General features: G+C 52.1%; 3 protein-coding genes across 3 annotated transcripts; all 3 read right to left on the reverse strand.

Annotated features, from left to right (window-relative positions):
- On the reverse strand, positions 1 to 5678 carry NCLIV_013080 (hypothetical protein; the record flags this gene model as incomplete). Its single annotated transcript, XM_003881499.1, has 8 exons — positions 1 to 24; positions 484 to 576; positions 1794 to 1886; positions 2547 to 2764; positions 3197 to 3312; positions 4206 to 4314; positions 4678 to 5345; positions 5647 to 5678. The coding sequence occupies 8 exons, from the start codon at positions 5676 to 5678 to the stop codon at positions 1 to 3; spliced, it is 1353 nt and encodes a 450-aa protein (XP_003881548.1).
- Positions 5679 to 6480: 802 nt separating this feature from the next.
- On the reverse strand, positions 6481 to 8657 carry NCLIV_013090 (putative protein kinase (incomplete catalytic triad); the record flags this gene model as incomplete). The annotated part of the gene is made up of 2 exons (XM_003881500.1): positions 6481 to 7289; positions 7898 to 8657. 2 exons carry the CDS (start codon positions 8655 to 8657, stop codon positions 6481 to 6483), a joined length of 1569 nt encoding a protein of 522 aa, XP_003881549.1.
- A 4184-nt stretch (positions 8658 to 12841) lies between these two features.
- NCLIV_013100 (putative KH domain-containing protein) lies at positions 12842 to 15295 on the reverse strand (the record flags this gene model as incomplete). Its single annotated transcript, XM_003881501.1, has 2 exons — positions 12842 to 14689; positions 14996 to 15295. The coding sequence occupies 2 exons, from the start codon at positions 15293 to 15295 to the stop codon at positions 12842 to 12844; spliced, it is 2148 nt and encodes a 715-aa protein (XP_003881550.1).
- Between the last annotated feature and the right edge of the window lie 6728 nt (positions 15296 to 22023).

The raw sequence follows: 22023 nt of genomic DNA on the forward strand, positions 1-22023 counted from the left end.
TCACACCTCTGGCGCCTTGTCCTTCTGAGAGTTCCACGACTGGGAAACGGAGGCACTTCTGCGTTTCTACCTTTTTTTCTGTCCGCTTTGGTGCGTTTTGTCCCTGCTTTCCACATGGCCCTTCTCCCCCGTTCGAGCAGGGGTCCACGTCGTCTCAGACGGATGCTAGCAAACAGCAAACTCGCTTCTGCCTCCGTCACTTCCCCATCGCTCTCACGCACTACATGTTTATGAAGAGAGAGAGACACTGTGTATGGGGCAAGGGGGACCGATTCTGCTGCTTCTCCCCGCCCTTTTTCTAGCAGGAAAACAAGAGACTGTGGCCGAAACGACGGCACAGAGGTAACGAGCAAAATCCTTTCTCTTGCTCTGCGTTCGGGAGGCCGCGCCGCTGTGCCTCTGCCATCAAAAGTTGGGTATTTTCTTCTACCATGTAAACCAGGTGTTTGCACGTTTCGCGCGGTTACAAAGTGAAGGGCTCACCTCAAGCGCAATAGCGAGTTCCTCAAAGGAGAACGCGCTCGTCGCTTGTATGCCCATCTCCGCCAAGTAGTGCCGTAACTCGTCTCGGAGTCTCTGGATCCACACACGCCACACGTTCTGGTCGAAGGCGGTGAGAAGAACGTCTTGGAATACCCTGAGGAACGTCTCACTTTCCTCCGTCTCAGCGCGATGAGAGCTCCCCTGTGGTGTGTCGGCCCTCCTGTCGCGCGTGAGGCTGCTACCGCATCTACGCCGCAGGGGGGCGTTTTCTTTGTTTCTTTTTTCAATCGCCCAGGGGTCAGATCAGTGCCGAGCACCGAAGATCGCAGGAGCCGTCTCTTTCAGACTTCAGCGAAGAAAAACCCAAGACTTCTTTGGAAAGCAGGGTTATTTTTAAGCTTTTTCTGGGGAGTATATATACTATGAGTGGGCTACAAGTTTATAGACCTGGAATGTTTGAGTTGCCGGAGCCAAGTTGTAAAGTGTTAGCAGAGCATAGTTAAGATGATAACGACTGTGGAACTAGAACCAAATGAACACCATACCAGTATGGATTGAGGCTCGGGAAGGCGTCTTCTCACGAGTCGCCGCGCCCTACATCCTAGGACCGGTAAACTATTTTTCGGTCTGGTCCCAATCAGTCAATGCATAAAAACTAGATACGAGGAACTGAAGCAGGATTACCAGGTGTAAATAAACGGCTAGGACTTGACGATTTTAGATTGGGTGGCACAGAACATCAAACCTTACTCGAATAACCATGAGTCAATCGTCCACGGTTCAACGGGGAAAATATTCGTGTGTGATGGTGCTACGGCAAGTCGTTAGATTTCGAAGTTATCGTTTCGGGCTCGTGACGGCCTCTCAACAACAAGCTGAGCGCGTGTGCGGCGATTATATCAACGCATTCTCCATCACAAGGTGTACTGCGACGACGGTGAGGAAGACAATTCTGGCTGTTCGAAAACGCCGCTCACGCTGCACTGAGTGTTGAAATACGTTAAGGCTGATGCGCAGGACAGCTCGGCGTCACGCGACCGCCTGTGGAATTCGTGACGTGTGGTGTTTGAATGGCAAACTCTGTTCATCCCCAGCGCATCGACACTGAATGGAGGGGGTGCCTGCGTGTAGGAGTGGTAGAGATACACGCGCGTGCCTTTTGCCGTCCCTTTCTAGGTGGCCTCGACGCGCAAAAGACAACTGTTTGACAGAATCCGGCGCAACTGTGGTGTGTAAGGGTGAGCAATCTGGAGGCGCGATCGCCATGCACTGACGAAAGTCTAGAAGAAAGCGCAAAAAGTTCGACTTACGCCTTCCGACCCCAGCAGGGAGATCACCTGGCCCACAGCCACAGTCCCCTTCCGCGAAGGATCCAGTCGGCAGAAAAGGCGCCTCAGGGAGTTCTGCGGGAAACAGAGGAGCAACGGCGTGAGAATGTCTACGCAAAAGAAAATGCAGTTTGGCACAAACACGTCACCGGCTTGGAGCATACTTCGTGAGCCTGTCTCTCCTATCGTCAATGCACGCGTTGCCGCGAGAACAAGAAAAAACTGGTGCACTCTTCCGGCCCAAACACTCAGCTTAATGCATGTGCAGATATGCGTCTGTTCGTCTAAATTTGTTCATGCATATGCTGGCATTTAATTCTGTAGGGAACATGCACTTGCAGGCATCGGTACTGCTCAAGCTGCAGAAATCAATTGTCTCGTTTCTTTCTTCCCGTTTCAACGCTAGAACCTCAAGAGTAGATACCACGCCAGGAAAAGCAAAGAACGGCAGCTTGGCGTTCATTATATGTGTAGAAAGGCGTACAGATCTCTCTACATATACGTTTGTAAATACATGCATGCAGACGCAACCCTCGGGAGCATAACTATTGGTACCTACATCTATCTACATATACTAATATATATATATATATATATATATATATATATATATATATGTTTACATGTTTATGTGTCTTTCCACGTGTAGGTATTCGGCATGCAGGTGTGCATGCATGCAAGCAAGGGAGAGGTTCACTTCTCTTGAGAGTCCTGCATTTCTCCTGTCTCTCTTACGGCGTGCAGAAGCAGTTGCTTGTCCATTACGCCTGCAAGGAAAGGCGTGAACTCCAGAGCGTGAACAGCCTGGTGGAGGCAACAACCAGTGGAACTGTAAACCGTCCGCGTTGAGGTGTACATGGAGGTGAAGATCTCGAGCGCTTCGGGATCTCGAATGGAGAGATCGAGGCTTCTTAGTGTGGACACAAAGTCGTCGTAGAAAACCATGCCCCTCTCTGGAAAGACAAGAGAGGAGCGACGAAGGTCAAGCAGCGCCCGATGAAGCCAACAAGCTGCTCAAACAAATGTCTCATTGTCTCTCGACAGATATATGTGTATAAACACACAAACCGTTTCTCCACCAACGCAATCAGTTACACCACTACATTTATGTATCTATCTACTATTTATAAACGGATGTCTACCGTGCTGACGCGCCTTTTTCGCGTCCAGAGAGAGTGCCCCGCACCGTAAAAGTCGAATGCATATAAACAGACAGGCCGAGGATTAAGACTGATAAAAAGTATTGTTTTTCATGCCAGTCTCTCTGTATCTTCAAACCCTGGCCCCTCCGGATACGCGTGCAAGCTGAGTAAACGCATGCATAAATGCTCACGTACATACATAGATATGCATATATTCTCGTATGAGCAGTGTGCGCTCCTTACTGGACCTATCGAAGGCGTAGAACAGAACTTCAACTTCCTCGGGAATTTCGGAGGGCGGCAAGGCGTAAGCGAGGAGAAGATAGAAGAGGCGGTGGAAGAGCGACTGCAGAGGAAAACTGCAGAGAAAGGATGAAAAAACGGATCAAGGTCCTTCATTCCACTTCTTGCTGGATCTCGCGACAGCACAAGAGAGGAATGAAAGTAGGGTTGGCAAACGAACAGATGCAGCGACAAGATTTCACGGACTTGTCTTCGTTCGTTCATCGACGGTATTACCTTCGCAGATTATCAATCATTTTGCGGATGGGCGAATCGGTGTGTTGTGCACATTGAACGAGAAGACGAATTTTAGTTTCCTCTTCCAGTCGCTCTTCCTGCAGCCACGGATGGTGAAGAGCCTCCGCTGCTGTAATTCTCATCTTTTGTCTCCGTCTCAAACACTTCTCGAGAAAATCGCGACAAGCTGGACTTAGTACCCTGGGTACAAGGAGAGAGAACCGGCAAACGCTCTCCAAACACTCCCTGTGTGTGTAGATACACAGCCCGACGCCCTCTTGCGTATACATATAAATACAACATAAATAGAGATAGGAGTTGGACAGAGAAGCGGATAGGTCCGTGTAGTCGTGGACACAGCACATACGTGCGTGTCGGGTCGGCGTAAATCTGTACTGCCTACATCTGCAAAAACGCGTGAAGCCTCCAAATGCATCTGCATCTACCTCTATTTTATCTTTCGGCAGCACTTACATGCATAACTGCCTTCACATATATGTGCATGCAGGTTCTGTGGAACGTGTACCTATTTCGTTCTGGAGAGACATACAAAATCGTTTACATGTGACATCTCAGATGATTCGAGGTGCATGATCATCTGCATACACGCAGATATATATATATATATATATGGGGAGGCCTCACGTGTTTCTCTCCGTGGTCTTACCGCTATGTGTAGCATGCATCCGCAGTGTTTGCCTAGAGATCTTCCCGTGTTCCCCGAGAACCTGACCTGTCATGCATTTCGTCGAAGAGAAGGTTGCCATTGTTGGCAAGTTCAGGCATGAGCGATCCCGTCAAGAGAGCGTTAATGAGGAGGCCTAGACCCCACATATCCGTTGCTGAGATCGCAGATTCACACGGATTGTCACAGCGCAGATTTTGTTACACGTTCGCGCTTACGGTAAAAAACCCTGTACACGGTCATCTTGCACTTTTGAAAGCAAGTTTAACGCCTTGCATGAGAGTTGCCTAGCTACCTTCTTGAAATGTTAAAAGTGAGGGGAAAAGAATTCCATTTACGGGGTCACTTTCGTCGGAGGATTCCTTGGACATGTCTCTTTGCCTCCGGAGCTCCACGCCCCGTTTTCTTCCGACCTCGGGTAGCAACTTTCCCCATTGGTTCTCCCTCCAGGAACGACTCGTTTCTGCTGGTAACATTTTGGCAAATCGCCCGTTCGGTTCAACTCGGCTCTGTTTCCTACCTGGCGTGTAGGAGGTATGCTTCAGCACCTCTGGAGGATGCAACCCTGGGGTGCCGACGATGCGTTTGCTGAGGAGCGCACTTGGTCCTTTCCAGTTGTTGCGTGTCATGCAAGAGAGGAAGTAGGTGTCAGGAATAAAGGGGATCTCTTCGTTTCGCTTTTCCCCGCCTGGCTGCAACGGGGAAACCTCCATGTCTGTCACAGAGCGCTCGCCTAGGCAGCTGTTGGGCGTGTGGGGAGGCGCCTCCTCGCCTCCCTGTCTTTCCCACTTGACCGCCGGTGTGCGCCCTTCTAACGCCATGGCAGCAGCTGAAGGTTGGTTTGTGGGGCTTCTCGGAGGAAAAGGGTTTTTTGTCGAGGACACCGACGTGCCTTCCTCCCTCTGTTGCGCGTGTTCAACTCCCTCGGGGGTCACCGTGGCCTGGATCAGGAAGGGAGAATCCCGTGGAGGCTGATTCGGCTGAGAGAAGGGCGGAAACGACTCACCGCCTTCTCCCCCCTTTGCGTTTTGCATGCTGCGGGCTTTCTGCTCGGAAAAACCCAAGTCGTCGGGATGGTTGAGCGCATTCGTCGAAGTGAAGAGCGAAAACCCGAAATCAATCAGCTGCGTGCACACAAATCGCCACCTTGGAGGGGAGGCTTGGGACCGCCGAACCGATGACGTGCACCTGACCGTAGCGGAACCAGGAGCGGAAAACACTCCTAGCACGTAGGGAGATGCTTGAACAGGCATGTGCGTCAGACGAACAGTGATTCCGCTGTTTTTCGTAGAATAGGGATGCTGGAATTGCGACACTACCTCGAAATTCGAGTGTCTCACTGACAGCGATGAGAACGCGTTATCCGTATTTATGAAACTGCCTGACGCTCGCCACGCAGTTCACAAACTTCTTCCCACATTCAGTGTGAAAGGCCATCCGCTAAGGTGAAAAGTAGCGAAACGCCCATCTTATGAACACATGTACACACCTATAGAGGTACTCAGGGATGCACGCATACATCCTTTTGATGTGCTATACGACATATACACGTTTGGTTCTGAAGGTTAGTTTATTCCCGGGTGATTCGTGTCATTCTTCAAACATCTCGCTGCTGACAATGTACGAGTATATGCACGTATGCATCTGAGGATATACAAAGATATTTTTTTATGCCTGACTCCAGAGAAGTGACACTGGACTTTTTGGTGGGCTGGTACGTGTTTCTTGGAGACGACTCTCCAGATCTTTTCTCTGCGAGATGTGCGCATTTTCAAAGGGACACGGATTCTTACGAGCAGCTTTGGGTGCGCGGGCTCCACCAACAAGAAATTCTGCGCCTTAACGTCACGATGAATGATCCCTTGCGTGTGAAGGTGCCTCAAGGCCTGCAAGGCAGTGCTCCGCCAAGGCATACATGTAGACTTTTGGCTTTCATACACGCATGTACACCAGCGCATGTGGTTTGAACGCACGAGCAACAACACAACTCTGCGAAAAGAGGTGCTCTTCGCTACAAAGCCGAGACCCCCTTGCATTCATCTGTACATGCCTGCAGGCATATGTCAAACATGAGTGTCTACTGATGTGTGTCTCTTGCTGCTTCACGCCTGTAAGTGTATATTTCCCAGGATATTATGCTGAAAGAAAGATAACATGAATCTGCACATTCATGTATACATATGTGGCGACAGAGAACGGTATTGAAGGCTCCGACTTGCACTTTTATTTGTGCAATCGTATATACAAGGAGATTTTCACACGTATATACAATGCATGCATATACAGATATGAATATGGAGGTAATTATTCACGGAGAGATCGATCAGCCTTTTCGAAGCACGCGCTTGTGTTCCTGCGGCACCTTGAGGATTTGCCAAGTGAACTTCTTCGCGACTCGTTCCCAACTTCTCCAGCTTTCTTCGTCTGTTTTTTCGGTTTGCCAGGGCGCCGCCGGATCGCCCCTGTCAGTCCTGTTGAACTTCCCGCCTGGCCCTGCGGTCGCGTCGCCGAAAGGGTTCGATCCCGTTAGAAACCTTCGGAGACTCGCACGGCTCAGAGGGCCGCCCTTGCACACGGGCATGATCAAGTGAACGCCTTCGTCGTCTTCGACAAACTCGACCAGTTTGATGATCGTCGGGTGGTCCGCAGAGAGACACGCGTACACGCCTTCTCCCATGATGGCCTGCAAATCCCGTCTCATATCTTTGTCTTTTTCCTCAGATGCCTTGGGCGCCTTCCTGGGCCCCTGTGACTCCGGGTTCTTCCGCCGCGGCACCTCTCCACAGCCTCTCGGGCCTCGACTGTCTTTTTTCGGTGTCCCGCGGGTTTGAGATTTCACCGTTTTCGCGGCGTCGGTCTCGCCTCGCGTCTTTCCTCGTGGCTCTCCGAAGGGGTCTGCATTCCCGGCGCCGCCGACGTTGCTGTGTGTCTTGCCGGGGACAGCGTTTTCCTTTTCCGTGGCTTTCTGCGGTTCCCCGCGCAGACGCTCTTCAGGAGACGACCGAGGGCAAGGCCGCCTGCCTCGCCAGCTGCAGAGCCGCCAGCCGCGCTGCATGCGGCCTTCCTCGTTGAGAACGGTCTTCAGGGCGAAAACCTCTTCAGTGTGGCGGTGCTTGAAGATCTTCACGTCTCCTGGGGGAGCGGGATGAGGCGCAAGATGAGACACACGTCCACGCACATACGCATACACACAACGCACACACACACGTAGTTATCCACATTTTATGCGCGTCTACACAGGTGCGGAAGCTGTGGACTGCGAGGGGACCGGAGCAACGCAGAAGTGTGCATCGAAATATGCACAGATATATGCAGATATTTGTCCGTGTGCATATTTGCACTGAAGCGACAGAGTAACTTTGACGTGCATCTGATGCTACCGGTGTAGATATGCAGTGCAGCCCGCATGCTTATATTCCTGCTCTTCTACAGCCACGCTTCGCACGGGTTAGACTCTTGATCTATCTAGCAGGTGCGGATGGGTAAAGATGGATAATCCCGATCAAGACCTCTATGTATCGACATCTGTACCTGCTACCCCCCCATTTTGATCCATACCGCGTGTGGCGGTTGTAGCGGTATATATATATATATATATATATATATATATATATATATCATTCATCTCCATCGGCCGTTATATCTGTCTCGGGTTCGACCCCTCTGTTTCTCTCTCTGAATCGCATTCTATGAATGTGGCACGGCTTTCTGTATTTAGATTTGTGCATGTCCACGCTTACCTGAAAAGCCGTGGCCCAGAACTGTTGACGTGTTTCTGTACAGTCTCTGTCTCCCCTCGACTCGCGTCGCCCTGCCTGCGAACTTGACGAGCGAAGCAAGTGAAGGCTGCGAGCAAATCTCGGCCGGTGTCGCAACAGAGGACGACTGAGTGGATTCCGATGTCCCCGCTGTAGTCGACGCGCTTAAGGCAACCTCACAGAGACACAGCCCCGCGTTGTGTTCCTTTTCCGCGTGGATCTCTCTTTTTTCTCTCCAAATCGTGAAAGGAGCTGAGGCTGCAATGAATGGCGGAGACGATTCCGTGTTCTGTGTTTGGATTGTCTTCCACGGATGCGACTGTTTGCCGTCATCTGCGATCGTGGCATACGAGAAAGAAGCACCTCCTTCGTGGCCGAGCAAAAATTCAGAACTCTTGTGACTGGGACGCGCTAGTTGCAGAGAAGGATTCCGATGCTGTGCAGGCAACAAACGGGGTAGTGGGGAGCTCGATGCTGCATACAGAGAGTCACCAATCGGGAAATCGGAGGGCGAAGACGCAGGCACGTGTCTGATCTTTTGAGCATGCTCGAGGAGAGTCGTGTTGCTTTTCGTCGCCCAAAACAGCTTCGACGCTTCGTCGTCTCGCTGATCTGCTCCTAACACGTGGAGTTCCCCTTCTGCTGTGTCCCTGCTGGTTGTTCTGTTGAGGCTGTGAACTGGGCAACTGGGCGAAAATAAGAGGGTGTTTCCGGCACCAGAGTGGCGCAAGCTCTGGGACATTTCTTTGACGATGCTGGAAACCCCCGGGGGTTCAGTAGCCAAGGGGCCTTCCGTAGTTAAGGAGAGCGCATTGTTTCGTGAGTTGGGAAACCAAAGAATTTCTCCCCCCGAGAGAACACGGTACAACCATCTGTCGGCACTTTGTGACACCAACGCCCTATCAATCGTCCTATCACCGCGATGCGGAATTCGCCAGAGAGTCACGACTCTCCGTTCAACACCGACAGGAAGTTCCTCCCTGTCTGTGTTTCTCTTCTCGCGCTCTCTCGCAGTGTGCGAGCACTTGGAGTTGAACTTTGCCTGCAGGTCAGGCACCCCAGGAAAGCCCTGGTGGATCAATTTCCTCAAACTGTCTTCTTTGCCTCGCCCAGAGTCCTCTGCTGCCCGAAAACTGTTCTCCCTTGTCCCGTTCGATTTCTCGGCTTTTCTTTGGAAGTCAGCGCCGTTGTCTCCCCTCTCCGGAGGGGAGGGGGATGACGTCGGGGCCAGCTTGCGCTGGTTATGGAAGTTTCGCTGTCCTCTGTCCGTCTGAAGAAAATGCGAGTGCACATCCAGCATCTTATGTTGGTTTCCCTGACACAGCCGGTGTTTGGCTTCTCTTTCTTCTCTTGTCCCCTCGCCGTTTGTCCCTCTGCTGGCGTCTTCTTTCTCGATGCATCTCTGGAAACCTAGAGCACCTCCTATTGTTCGAGTTTGAATCGGAAGACTAGAGAAGTTCTTCTGACCCACGTGCTTCTTGTTCTTTTTACACGTAGGCTTGTGGGCTGAAGACAGCGACGTCTTTGTCGAAACGAAAGTGGTCTTGCGAGTGGAATTCATTTCAGGGCAGTGTAGAGAAATGCAACGCAGCGGCTTCTCGCGCCGTCGTACACTCTTCAGCCAGTCTAGTGTCGCAGCGGAATCCGGACTGGAGTTCGAGGTGAAGTCGTCCATTGTCCGCGGAGAGAACACCTCCTCTTTGCTCTGGGACAAATGAACCGGCTGTCTCCCAGTGTTTAGAATTTTGTACGCAAGAGGGAAGTCTAGTTGAGCATTGCTGCTATATCCGACACAGCGCTTCTCTCTTGAAATCAAAGAAACTCCAGAACTTTCGCGATGCCAAAAGCACGCAGGGAAAACAAGAACAGCAACAGGGTGTACGATGCACTACTGGAGAGGGCGTAAAAATACAACGTATGAGACAGAGGATCTCTGTTGCACAACGGGAGTGGAACCAAATGAGGTAGCTTTGCAGGTGGGATTTGGCACACCGAAAACCTGCGTATCTTCGTGTATCTTGTGGTCAGAAAAACGGCGATCGTTATTTCTTCGATTTGCTCGGGGGCGATTCCAAAACACGTGTTGACTATTCGCGTTTGACAAATGAAGCATGCACGTACGGAGTAGTCTTCTTGGACACTGACTGGATCAAATATATAACGAGCCTGCACGTTTGGTGTTTCTCTCTGCTATATTTCTTTTTACATCGTAGAGGAACATGCAATCTACTCAGCCCTGCCTGTTCGAAGACTCGCGGGCTCTTCGAATCAAGACAAGATCTGGGGGAAAAAAGTCGTTATTAATGACATGCGAGAAACTTCCAAGCCACGTATTTTGATAATGTGTCAGTGGACTCAGGTATATCACACGATTTGATATATGACTTCGAAACGGAACGGGCGACGCTTCAAAGGGTTGACTGAAGACACGCCCAACTGCACACGAACGCAGCTGCTAGTAGCTGCCTTCCCTGCAGTGGAAGAGTCTACCACTTTCGACGCAAACGACCAAAAGCTCCGTTCAACTTCGCGAGAATGCCGGTACCATGTCGCCGCCGTCTTCCCAACCCGAGCGCGATGCAGAAAGACCCGGGGAAGGGTCGTCGCGAAAAAGATCGATGGGAGAAAAGCTGCGGGAGACGGAAAGAAGCAGGAACGTTCTGCCAACCGTGGCTTCTTCGGCGGTTCCGTTTGACCACGAGAAGCCATCAACCGCACGGTTCCACCCTGCGCGGATCCTGGCAGCTGCCAGTCCGTAAGCAGTGCATGTAGCAGTACAACTACGTCCACATACAATATTTCGAATGCCACCAGCCGGACTGTCGTCGACGTTTGCCTGAGAGGAAAATACTTACGTAGTTACTTGTGTGTGTATATATGCATATATATGCACGTGGCTGGGGAGTCTACGTTCTATTTCCAGCCAAAAAGGTTTGTATGCAGGGGTTTCCTGCGAAATATAGCCCGCTGCCGAGATACAAGTACGTGTGACTCGTCAGCTTTTGTAACAAACAAGCAAACGCACAGGCAAACCTTAGAGATGCGCCAAACGTTACCTATATGCGCGTGCGTTCACGCGACGCAAACACGTAAAATGAACCTCTGGTAGATATTGGAAGTGGTGCTTGATTCCTTTCCAGCGAAGCGAAGGATGGTCTTCTCTCTCTTCTTTCGCTTAGAGGCAGGGCCTTAGAAACTGATACTTCCTAAAAAGAGGGCAGTGCCTATTTCAAACCTGCGCCGCCCCGCGTGAGTCGTCCACCGGCTACAGTACTTTCCAAGTAGGTGACCAATCGGGGTTCGACTCCTGGCTGCAGCAGGTGTGGATCGGTTCAAAATGTAAGGAAAAGATGCTTAGTCACAATGTGTTTTCTTCATCTCCGCATTTGGTTTAAACTACGCGATTCTGAACCGGCAGAAGCTAACGCCGCTCCGTCGTCTATCCACTTGCTACAGCAGCCCAGAAGCCATGCCGAAAACAAGACAGCAGCCGAGTTCAGCCACTCTGCAGCTTCTTTTGTCAAATGTACAAACATTTACAGTGTGCCATCCCAGTTCCAACTTGGTTTAAGACTACTCCCCATTCCACACAAGAATGCAGAAAGCTGGTCACGGAGCATGAGGCCCTGGCATCAAACGGGGTAATGATCTTTATCCCAGGGATGGATGAACGGGCTTTTGAGGTCTGTCCGTCCTCTCTAAGGTCCGTAGAACTGGACAAAACTATCGGCCGTCATAAAACCGCTCACTTCTGGAGCAATTTATTTGCGAGGAAAGAGCTACTTATGACGTCCAGGTTTCACAGCTGCCGAGTCTCCGCTGTTTAACTTGCTGCAGCCATGGCAGTGAGAGTTCGTCGAACTGTCTCTATTCGACACACTCCTTGCACTGATGGCAAAAAATCTGCTGAGCACCCTACTTCGAACTGCGCCTTTTGATTGCCGATGGAATTCAAAACGTAGCACCGGGGTGATATCGCTGCTCGCACGACAAACACTCAAAATGCCTCCTCCGGTGGGGTACCAAGAAGACAGTGCGTACTCTACATACTCATTTCGCCCAGGAACTTCCGTGAATAAAACGCTTCCTATCTTCCTGCGAGCGATGCCGTCAGTCATCACGCGTTTGCCACGGATTTCCCTGACGGAGTGATCCTTGAGCGGCTACGTGAACATCTAGTGTGGACTCTTCCGCAGACTGCCGTCGTCAGAACTAACCCACGACGAACGTGGCTACGAGATCCATCACCCAGGCAGCCCAGAACATCAGACGCTTTGCTTCTGTGACAGCCTAAAAGTATATAGGCGAGGGTGTTCAGGTGAGCAAGACTGTTTCGATTCAGAAACGCATAGAAGCGATGCTTGTTATGCCCACGCACGGGTGACTTCTGTTCCTACTGGACCAACTGCCTATGCATGACAGTAACATACGTGGGAGAACCATGGAACTGGTGCACTCCATGTTGTTCGATGAAACAAAACAGATTCTCACTCTCACGAGAAACACACGGTGCACACAGAGCCGAAAATCTCTCTTGCAAACATTCCCTCAAGGTCCCACACAACGGTATAAAATGTATCTCCCGCAGCGGCTCCTTGGCCCGTAAAAATTGGAACAGGTTCCGCGCGGACGACCTGCCACAGACATGTCACGCATATACTCTCATGTTCCCTTGATGTTTTTTCGGAAGCCCAAAAAACATATACACGTACAGATTATATATGTCTACAGGTATGTACACGATGAAGTAGCGCGCCACGTCAGCCCAAAATACACCGGATTTTTGATGGTGTTGTACTTCTTCATTCACGGAAAACAAAATGGATTCTCTTCCAACAGTTGCTTCTCCTGTACAGGTACACAGGAGCCATCTCTGCGGTGTGACGAGGGCATGGGGACGTCTCCACTCAGCCTCCTTGTCTCGCGTCACCATTCAACGAAAAAACTTTTGGCTGCAATAAATGCGACGAGTCCCAAGACAAGAGCGAGAGTCCACATCTTCATGAAGGCCATAAAACCTTCATCGAAGAGTGCAGTGATCCTGATCAACCCCGAACGGGGACCTTCCGTTGACGTTCCATCTGCCACATCTGCTGATTTAGATTCCACACCCTTTGAAGCAGTCGTCTGTCGGTTCGCACGCACCTCGAGGGATGTTTTAGTCTCTGCTGCTCTCTCAGACTCGAGGACGTCTGCGATTTCAATGAACTGCTTACTCGCTTCTGGTCCTTCCTCCGCCTTGCCTTCAGTAGACTGATGCAGGGATGTCTCCAGATGCCTCCTCTCCTCTTCAGCAGGCAGCCCGGCACCGAGTGCGGTTTCCCGGACGCCACAGGTCCGGCGCGATGTACCCATGGCCGTTTTTCTGGCCTCCCCCAGCGACTCTTCTGATCTAGGCCTCAGAGGGAAAAATTCCGGAGCGCTTGCGTCTAGTGTCGACACCGTGGCCTTGGTCGACAGACCGCTTCTCTGTCTTGGCGCGCCCGAGGCTCCCGCGCCCTTCCACTCGTGTTGCTCCGATTCCTCCTGAATGCACTGAAGAATGCTCGCCAGTCGGGCCATACTCCCTGCCGCTGTGCTGCACACCGTCGACGGCGTGTCGTGGCAAACGTCCATGTTTGCACCCTCTCCATCAGCGGCATCCGGTCCCTGCGGTCCTCTTTCCCCACCTAGGGACGCGGCCTGCTTGAGATAGAGATGCAGAGTTGCGGCAGCGTCCGCAGCGCCAGCTGTGCGGCCTGGCGCGCCCAGAGCACTCATTTCTCCGCGCCTCACGACTGTTGTTTTCTGAGGGCTTTGCAGAAACTCTGCGCGAGCGTCACAGATACCCCCAGCTGGGTGACGGCCCGGAAGGTGCTCGCCCCGTGTCGCAGAGACCACCCCTTCATCGCTGCCGCTGTCCACGCCAGTGGACGCATCCAGGGAAGGCTGGGAGGGATGCTGACCAAAGGCCTTCAAGCTCTCGCTCGTTCTGGACACGAGGCGCGAAGAATGACGCGCGTGCGCGATCGAAAAGGCCTCAAAGGCGCCAAACTCGTCGTGAGAGGAAATCGCACCCGCGCCACCTCCGATCTTGGACAGCGAACTGCGAGACGTCATCGAGTTCGCACCAAAGGACGAAGAGGTGGATGTACACAGCAGATCCACGTCACCGTTGTGACCCGTTGCGTCCGAGGCAGCGTCGAAAAAAGCATTCCTAGAGATGGCGTTTTGGATTTGATTCCGAGGCCGGGGCTGTCGATGTCCCCGCTCAGCTACAGCAGGCGGCGACTCAAAGTTCAGCTTGCGATAGTAGCAAACATGTTTGCAGGTCGCCTTCTCGGGGTGTGTGTTGATCTTGCGCGCCAGCGTGAACACAGCCGTCCTCAAGCTCTGCTTCCGAGTGGATTCAACTGTGACGACGCGCTCCGCACACGCCTCATCGGCGGTCACAAAGAGTGGCGAAATGTTGATGTTCGCTTCAGTAGCCAAGCGAACCGACTGAATATAGCCGCCTTTCCTCCCGATCAGGCTCCCAATCACTGCGCGAGGAACGCAAATTTTGCAGGCGAGTGCACGGGGCTGCAGGCCGGCAGATCCGCTGCTCAAAGAAGACGTTGTTGGACGCAACAAATCCTCGGCGGAAGAAGGTTGCGAAGGCGGGGCCAACTGCGCCAGCTCATCCATGCGATCAATGATCCAGTCGACAACTTGAAACACGGCGCGCTCCGTGCCTTCGGCCGCCACCAGCCGTTCGGTCGTCCCAGGGAAGTACATGCCGTGGGGGGAAAGGACCTGTGTTCGGGAAACGGGACACACGCACACACACACACACACAAACACACCACATCCACAAAAGAAGTCACCGGTAATTTCTGCGCTGTACCCGGAAGAAAAAACGAGCAAAAAGTCGCGACCGCGCAAAGCACACTCGGTGTCCGACGGCATGACAAGACAGCGGAACCTGACTGAAAACTCCGCGTAGGTAGGGGTCTGCCGGGGAACGCAGAAATCATCCGACTGAAGAAGCAGATCCTGGCACGGCAGATCCAGTTGAGGGCAAGGGACTGTCTGGGCTTTGACGTTTCCAACGAGACTTACGATTTTTGCACCGGTGATCTGTTTGAGGTGTTTAATTTCCTGTCCGGTGTTGCCAATGATCATTCCAGCGAGTTGGTTGCTAATCAGCATTTTCACGTAGCAGGGTGCCGACGGAGCTTGCGCGAGACGGGCGTCCGCCATGGACTGCTGAACCACTGCATTTTCTCCAAGCAACTCGGTGGCTGCTGCATGTTCCCTTCTGCCCGCAAAAAGCCGGTCTTTTGCCGTGACTTCTCTGTCCCCCTTCGCCTCTACCGCAGCCAGAAAACGCGGGACAACCGTTCGAGAGAGCTCCTCCATCTTGTGGAAAAGGCTCCTAACGCGAACACCTGCACAAAGGTCGGGACGCTTTTCCTGAATACCAAGCCTCCACCCTGTCTCCTTTTGCTGCAGAACGATTCGCACGGCTGGAGACCAAGCGAGTTCGAAGAAAATGACACCAGCTACCCTCCTCAGAATTTACTTTACTCGTTCAGAAACAGAGCAACGGTTAGCCTACGTTGCCTGCGCGCAAGGACGAGAGTCGTCTTGCGCGGTTTACTTCTTCGTTTCCTTTGCTTCTGCTGCCTTTTGGCGCCCGCTTTGAAACAATTCCCAAGCGGCGACTCAAGAAAAGGGAGAAGAACGCTCAATTTATACATATACCTTCGGATCTCGTGCAACTGCGTGGTTGCACCGTCCCTCGTCCTCTACCCGAATCGGAGACAGGACTTTTCGTTTGGACTAAACCTTTCCAAATAGAAGAAAACAAATGATTTTTCGAAAATGGGGAACAATATTTGCCCTTTCCCTCGCGGAAAGCAAGCAGACAAGTGGAGAGAAAATCCCGGGGCCCGCGCCGAAACTTGCACGCGGCGAGTGTCTGATCCCAGAGAAAACGCCGGCCCAATTCGACGGCCCTCACAGCGCGAGTCAATCTGGCTGTCAATCCACCTTCCTGGCAAACATGAGTGGTTTTCGGGAAGAAGTGTCCTTGTAGAAAAAGAAAAAGAAATTGCTGGATGAATGAACAAGTGACTCGAACGTCGTGTACGACACACTTAGCAGATCGTCCTCGGTCGCGTCAACTCACCGGCGCGAGCATTCAGTTTGGCTAAAAACCAACTTGCGAGCGTCGCACCGCTTCACCTTTCGGCACGCGCTGTCCGATGAGTTCTCAGGGACGAAAACGAAAGACCGAAACGCCCCTTTCCGTCGCTTCTTCGAAATCTGTGGCGGCCGTGGAAACGCGGCGTAGACATATACGCAACTCAACCGACGACAGAACTTACACACAGGAATACACTCGGCCAGTTTTTTGCGGAGATCCCGAGGCAGATGAGGAAGAGGAAAATATACACGGTGGTGAAAAAGCGAGGTCACAAACTGCTCGAATTTGGGGGAAAGTGACTGTTGCTCGAAACGAAACTTCCTGTCGAGAGATGCTCGTCCCAAAGTGTCTCACAGTGCGATTCGCCGCGCGCGAGCGGTCGTCTCTCGCGGTCGCGCCTTTCCAGGCAAACTCCGCTGTGGTTTTTCAGGGAAAACGGCGCCTGGACGAACGTCCTTACTTTTCACTTGAATCAATTTCCAGGTTTTACACAGAAACCTGTGTGTTGAGGCTTTTGCGACAAGGTTGAGGCACGCGATCACCGTCTGTCGAGCGGCAGGGAGAGAACTCTTGTCACGGCCCAGCCCTGCGACATCACACCGCCACTGTTACGTTTGCGCTTGTTGGCGGCCGGCGCGCGAAGACTACCTCGAAACGAAAAATGAGGAAGAGTGAAGGGTGTTTCGTCCGCTATCGAGTTGAGTCGAGTATCCACTAGTTTTCTCTTCATAAACAGTCGAAAAAATCACTCCCTCGCTTGCTTTGTGAAAAAAGCCGGCAGAAACTGTTTCGGGAAGAAAGAATCAAGGGTTCTGCGCGATGACCACACCACCGTCGTCCGGGAAGAGTAGAAAGACACGCAAGGAGAATACCGGTGGCGAGAGAAGCTTCATCATATGCAGATCTTGAAGGACTGAAGATCCAACAAAAAGGAATAAGAATGAATGGACGTCACGCACGGATGTCTAGCTGTGCAGGAAGTTGCCGGTAAACGACTCTCAGACGAGGCCGGACCACTCGCGCACGCGAAACCGAATCAGGCCGCGAAGCTGTCTGCGCAAAAGACTGCAATCGGCCGCCGTGCTCGACCGATGCTGAGGATCTTCGATTTTTGCCTGGCGCCTCCTTGATTCAAACACGAAGGCACGCCGCCCAACCACGGTTCCTGTCACCGAAAAAGCAGAAGAAAATCTTCGGTTCCTCGCGGGGGGCGGAAACACGGAGACAGAAAGTTTCACGAAAACGCATCCTTTGTTCCATACGGAAGAAGAGGCAGCCTCCAGCGGCGAGTCCACGATCCGCGCACCGGCCGACTCTTGCGTATTCGCGAGACAGAAACGCGACGCTTTACCCACATTATTCACGACATCCGACGCGTAGGACTGCGGCATGGAAAACAAGAACGGGAATACCACAGCCGCTGGGCCTTCGAAGTCACTTTTTTCCGCGAGCGGGATTTTGTTCGTCCAAAGCCGTCAGAGGTACATCGACAGCCAACAGTGAGTTCACTGTTGTCGGGAAGCCACCAGGCAGCACATTTAAACATGTGCAGTTTCTCCCTAGTAAGTTCTGTATATCGAAAGCGTTTCCCTTGAGCAGGAAATATACCACGCGTTTCAGCACAACCCCCTCGCTGAATCTGGACACAGGCCTCAGCCACGGCTGTCTTGGGGGGGACCAACAGCGCCGTGTCAGCAAAATGGCCCCATGTGAACCCTCTTGGCCGCACATATAGGTCTGCCGCAGAGAAGAACCACTCGACAAGGGAACGGAAGGATAGTCTGCTTCACATGTCGCCTATACCGTGCAGCAATTCAGAAATACAAAAAACAGAATGGCGGGGCCTCCCAGATGCTCTGGAACTGAGGAAAAATACCTCTATAGAGTGGGGGAGGCTGAGCTGTGCACCTGCGGCATAAAAAAGCACGGAGCCCACGTTGGTTGTTCTGGACTTAAGAACATAAAGCCGCCCCAAACATTTCGCTCTTGTTTCCTAGGAAGCCCAAAAGAATCCAGATTTACAAAAAGTGTGAAAAAAGTCTCGGTGTGGAAGTTGTGTTTCCAACGTTCGAAACCGGCGTCTTTCCGTGGAGGAAAACGACGGGAAGGGACCGTCCGTGGTTCCTCCTGAGTTTGTAGTTCTTCTAACAACGCGACATGAGAATGCTAGACAGACGGCGACCCCTGAGAGTCTTCTCAAAAGGCCCCGGATATACAGTTCCCGGCCCTCGCTCCTGCAGAAGGTTGGAGGCGCTGAAACGGTAAAACGTCGCTTTGGAGAAAAACTCCTTCAGAATATACGCCACTTATCCAGCCCCACAGAAGCAGTGGGTTACCTTTTAGTGTGAGGTCTCTTACGACGCAGCAATGGCAGAGACTTGCCTCACTGCGCTGAACTTTGACGCGGCATAGAAGCTTCTATAAACCGACAATACAAACTGTGTTCGATAGTCTCAGAACCAGTGGATGCCCCGAGTGTTCGGCAGTGACGGTTGTCTGGTGCGAGTCGTTTTCCCTGTGAGAACATATGTGGGAGAACTGCACGACGTCCTGCCACTTTACAGTAACCGAGGGCGACGTAGTAAGCACTCCTCCCGTGCACCAGCGATTACTTCAGCATGTCGAACATCGCGGATGTTTTTATCATCTCTCTGAAAACTCTGGGCATGTATCTCTGAACGCACAAGAATACATCTCCTAAGAACTTTCCGTTGTGACGGAAATGATCGTATGCTACCAGCCGCTTGGGCTCCTGCTTCCTGATCTGAAGCGACAGGCGAGGACAGCGACGTTCGGTTATCCGCAGTTCCCTCCAGTAACAGCGGTATCTACGGAACGTCAGCAGACGTAGACTCTTGTCGGTCACAGAATGGATGTTGAACAGACAGTCGTTGATCAGTTGTGGAACCAATGAGCAATGAAGCTGCGCACGTGTTCAGTGTGCATGCTTCTTCGCGTGTGTGTGTGTGTGTGTGTGACCAGAGGTCTGCAACGGGGTTTTACCGAGTAACAAAACTGATTCTGCGTGTCTGCTCGCAGACAACAGTACTGTGAGTCGGCTGCCAAGCCTCCGTCTGTATGCCAGCATCTTTCATGCTCTCCCCCCCGCCATTACCAGTTCCCCTTACCCCTCTACGACACAACAGAACGGTTTCCCAAGCTCCATGGAGTGGCAACGGGTTTCGTGTTTCGCATGTGACGCCTCGAGCATTCGGGTAGCCGCGAAATTCGTCGACTTTCGCAAAAACACGCCCCAAAAGAGAGGATGAGCCACCTGCCGGGTCTTTGTCAGAGGAGAGGAGTCGCCGCGAAGAAACACATCACCACGGAAATGTTGACTTTCTCTACCGTTCCCAACGTCAGCAGCTGCAGTGTATGGACGAGCGCCTCGGTGATGCTTGAATCTTTCCATTTCGTCACCATATGTATATATATACGTACACACAGAACACCATATATAAACACGGAGACGTTTCGCGCCGGGATATTCTCATATATGGTTTTAATCACGAATGGTAATTGCAGAGACACATGCGCGGCGTGAGCATTCATCAGGGGAGCGGGCACCGCAGAGGAGCCCACTCCGCTGATGGACCTACGGCACGGCCCTTCGTTTCAAGGTTCTCGTCGAATCTCCGTTTTAACGATTTTCTCGACACCTGTTTACCCGTGTCTCCGTCGCCGTGGTTTTCACAGATACGAAACGAAAGTTGGAAGACGATACCAGCCGGTGCGTTCGCGGTGCGGTTGCATGCCGACAAGTGCCCTAGCAGTTGGCGGCAGAGTGGTGAAGAACGCGCTTGATGACACTGAGGACTCATCCACTGCCGCCTCCCTGAAACGCCGCTGGATGTGCAGAAAGCTGGTCCTTCCGCCCTTTTCCAAATGAACAAACAAAAGGCAGGTTTTTGCCTCCCTGTCGACACAGAGTGACTTTATTGACACAAGCACTCGCTTACAGACACGTGTCTCGCACAGGAGGCCGTGACTTATGAACCCCGAGTTATTGCTGCTCTCCGACTCTTACACTCTGAAAAAGAAAGGCAGGATCCCCTCCCTCCTTTCGTTTTTTTATCTTCCGCTTTTCTCGGTGACCAGTGGTCTTCCCAGTCCAGTGTATTTTCCGGCCGTTCACACGCCCCACCCTGGTTAGGAAAGCAAGACCGGTGGGCACGGCCTCCCAAAGCTCAGGCACCGGTGCTATGCGCTGCTTGTGAACACTGAAAATAACGCTCCATTCGTAAAGCCTGTTACCTACGGGAACAAAAGAACCGGAGCATACCTGCACACCAGACACGGCGCGGCATGCAGCCAACGGCACAGCACGGCCGAAAAAACCGCGTAAGAAGCGTGAGTCACTGCCACGTTTCAGCTTTCGGCGTTTCGAGAGGGTCCGAATACGCGTCCCCTACTGACGGCCTTTTCTCTTTCCCTCTTGAGACAGAATTCTTATCGTGCCATGGACGCAGTGCGCTTCTCTTTCCACACCACCGTTCCTTCTTTCGCGCTGTTTGAGTTCCTTGCGAACGCGTGCCTTGCAACAACGGAGCGCGGGTGATTTGACCCACTCATCAACAGGCGCGTTTCAAACGCAGCGGCTTTCCAAATCGGGGAGCACCGCGGTTATCTCCTCTCCCCCACTTTTCCGTTCGTCGGTCCCTCTCCTTTAATGCTTCTATACTCTGAAAAGGAGGGTTCTCGGTTTTGCCCAATACAGAGCTTCTTTTGTGTATGGGGGAGCGGGAAAGTCGCACACGTCTCTCGCGCGCTGGGCTCGTCTCGTCTCTCAAAGCGGTCCTTTGTCGGAACCTGCCAGCAGCTATGCCAAACGAACACCAAGCGGTGCACACGTTTCCACCAGAATGGTAGAAAGCTAAAAAACGCGTTTGACCGCCATCCCACGATTTCTCTACGAAGGTGACGGAATTTTGAGAGCCTTGCTGCCGAGCGCAAACCTCAATTTGCGGGTACCCCTGTCTTTTTTGTACCCCTAGATTTTTTTGAGAATGGAAAAAGACGGCGGTGTTTCAATCCTCTTCCCCCGTCCTGTCAGACTGGCTTGGTTTGGTTCGAAGCTGCAGGCGAACACAGGAAGTCCTCCCGAAAACCTGTTCGGGTTGGCGTCGCGGTTCCGGCAGTTCCTCTCTCCCTGTAACCTCTGCTAAGGGATACCGCCGGTGGCAAGGCGCACAGAGTCAACATTCTACAACGTCGCCATTTCCTGGATATGCCTGTGTACCATTCATGGGCCGCCTGTACGAAAGAAGGAAAGTTCTGTTGCGGAAAACACCGCAAGTTACCCCGTTCCACAACGCGCTCGTCCCGGCACCCGAAAGTCACACATACTTAACTTCATGCATGTGTATACTTTTGTATATATATATATATATATGCATGCATGTGATCCGGTCTCCCTTGATCTCTAAATGCATTCGACCTCCTCTTCCAGGTTCGTTCTTCCCCTGTGTATCTCCACGTATCTCTGTACGTCTGTCTTTATACTTCACCCTATGCCCGTGTCCCCGAAACATCTCTACATTTCTGCATAAATGGACATGAGCACTTGAAAACGAGTCTGGAAGAAAGCGGAGGGGCCGGGAAGACAAGTGCGTAACATATTTTCCCTTTCTTTTTCCTCAAACAAGACAACGTGGGAGTTGCGTGCACCCCGTAGCCCCCTCTGCTTGGCTCCTCTGTGCTCTCCTCTTCCCCCGTCTGTATCTTTTCGCGCTTCCTCTGGCCTTGCTCTCGCTGTCATCCCTGTCTCTCTCGCTCCTGATCCTTGTTTCCTTGCGAACCCGAGGCTTCTCTTCTCCCCTCCCGGTTCTCTCGTCCTTTCTCTTCCTTTTTCTTCCTTACTCCTTTGTGCTTGTGTCACTTTTTCCGACTGTCTCTGTCTCTTTTTCGCGAGTTCCCGCCCCCCCTCCGGCGAGCCAAA

The sequence above is a fragment of the Neospora caninum genome, chromosome V (genome assembly GCF_000208865.1).
Source record: "Neospora caninum Liverpool complete genome, chromosome V".
In the NCBI taxonomy this organism is placed as follows: Eukaryota; Apicomplexa; class Conoidasida; order Eucoccidiorida; family Sarcocystidae; genus Neospora; species Neospora caninum.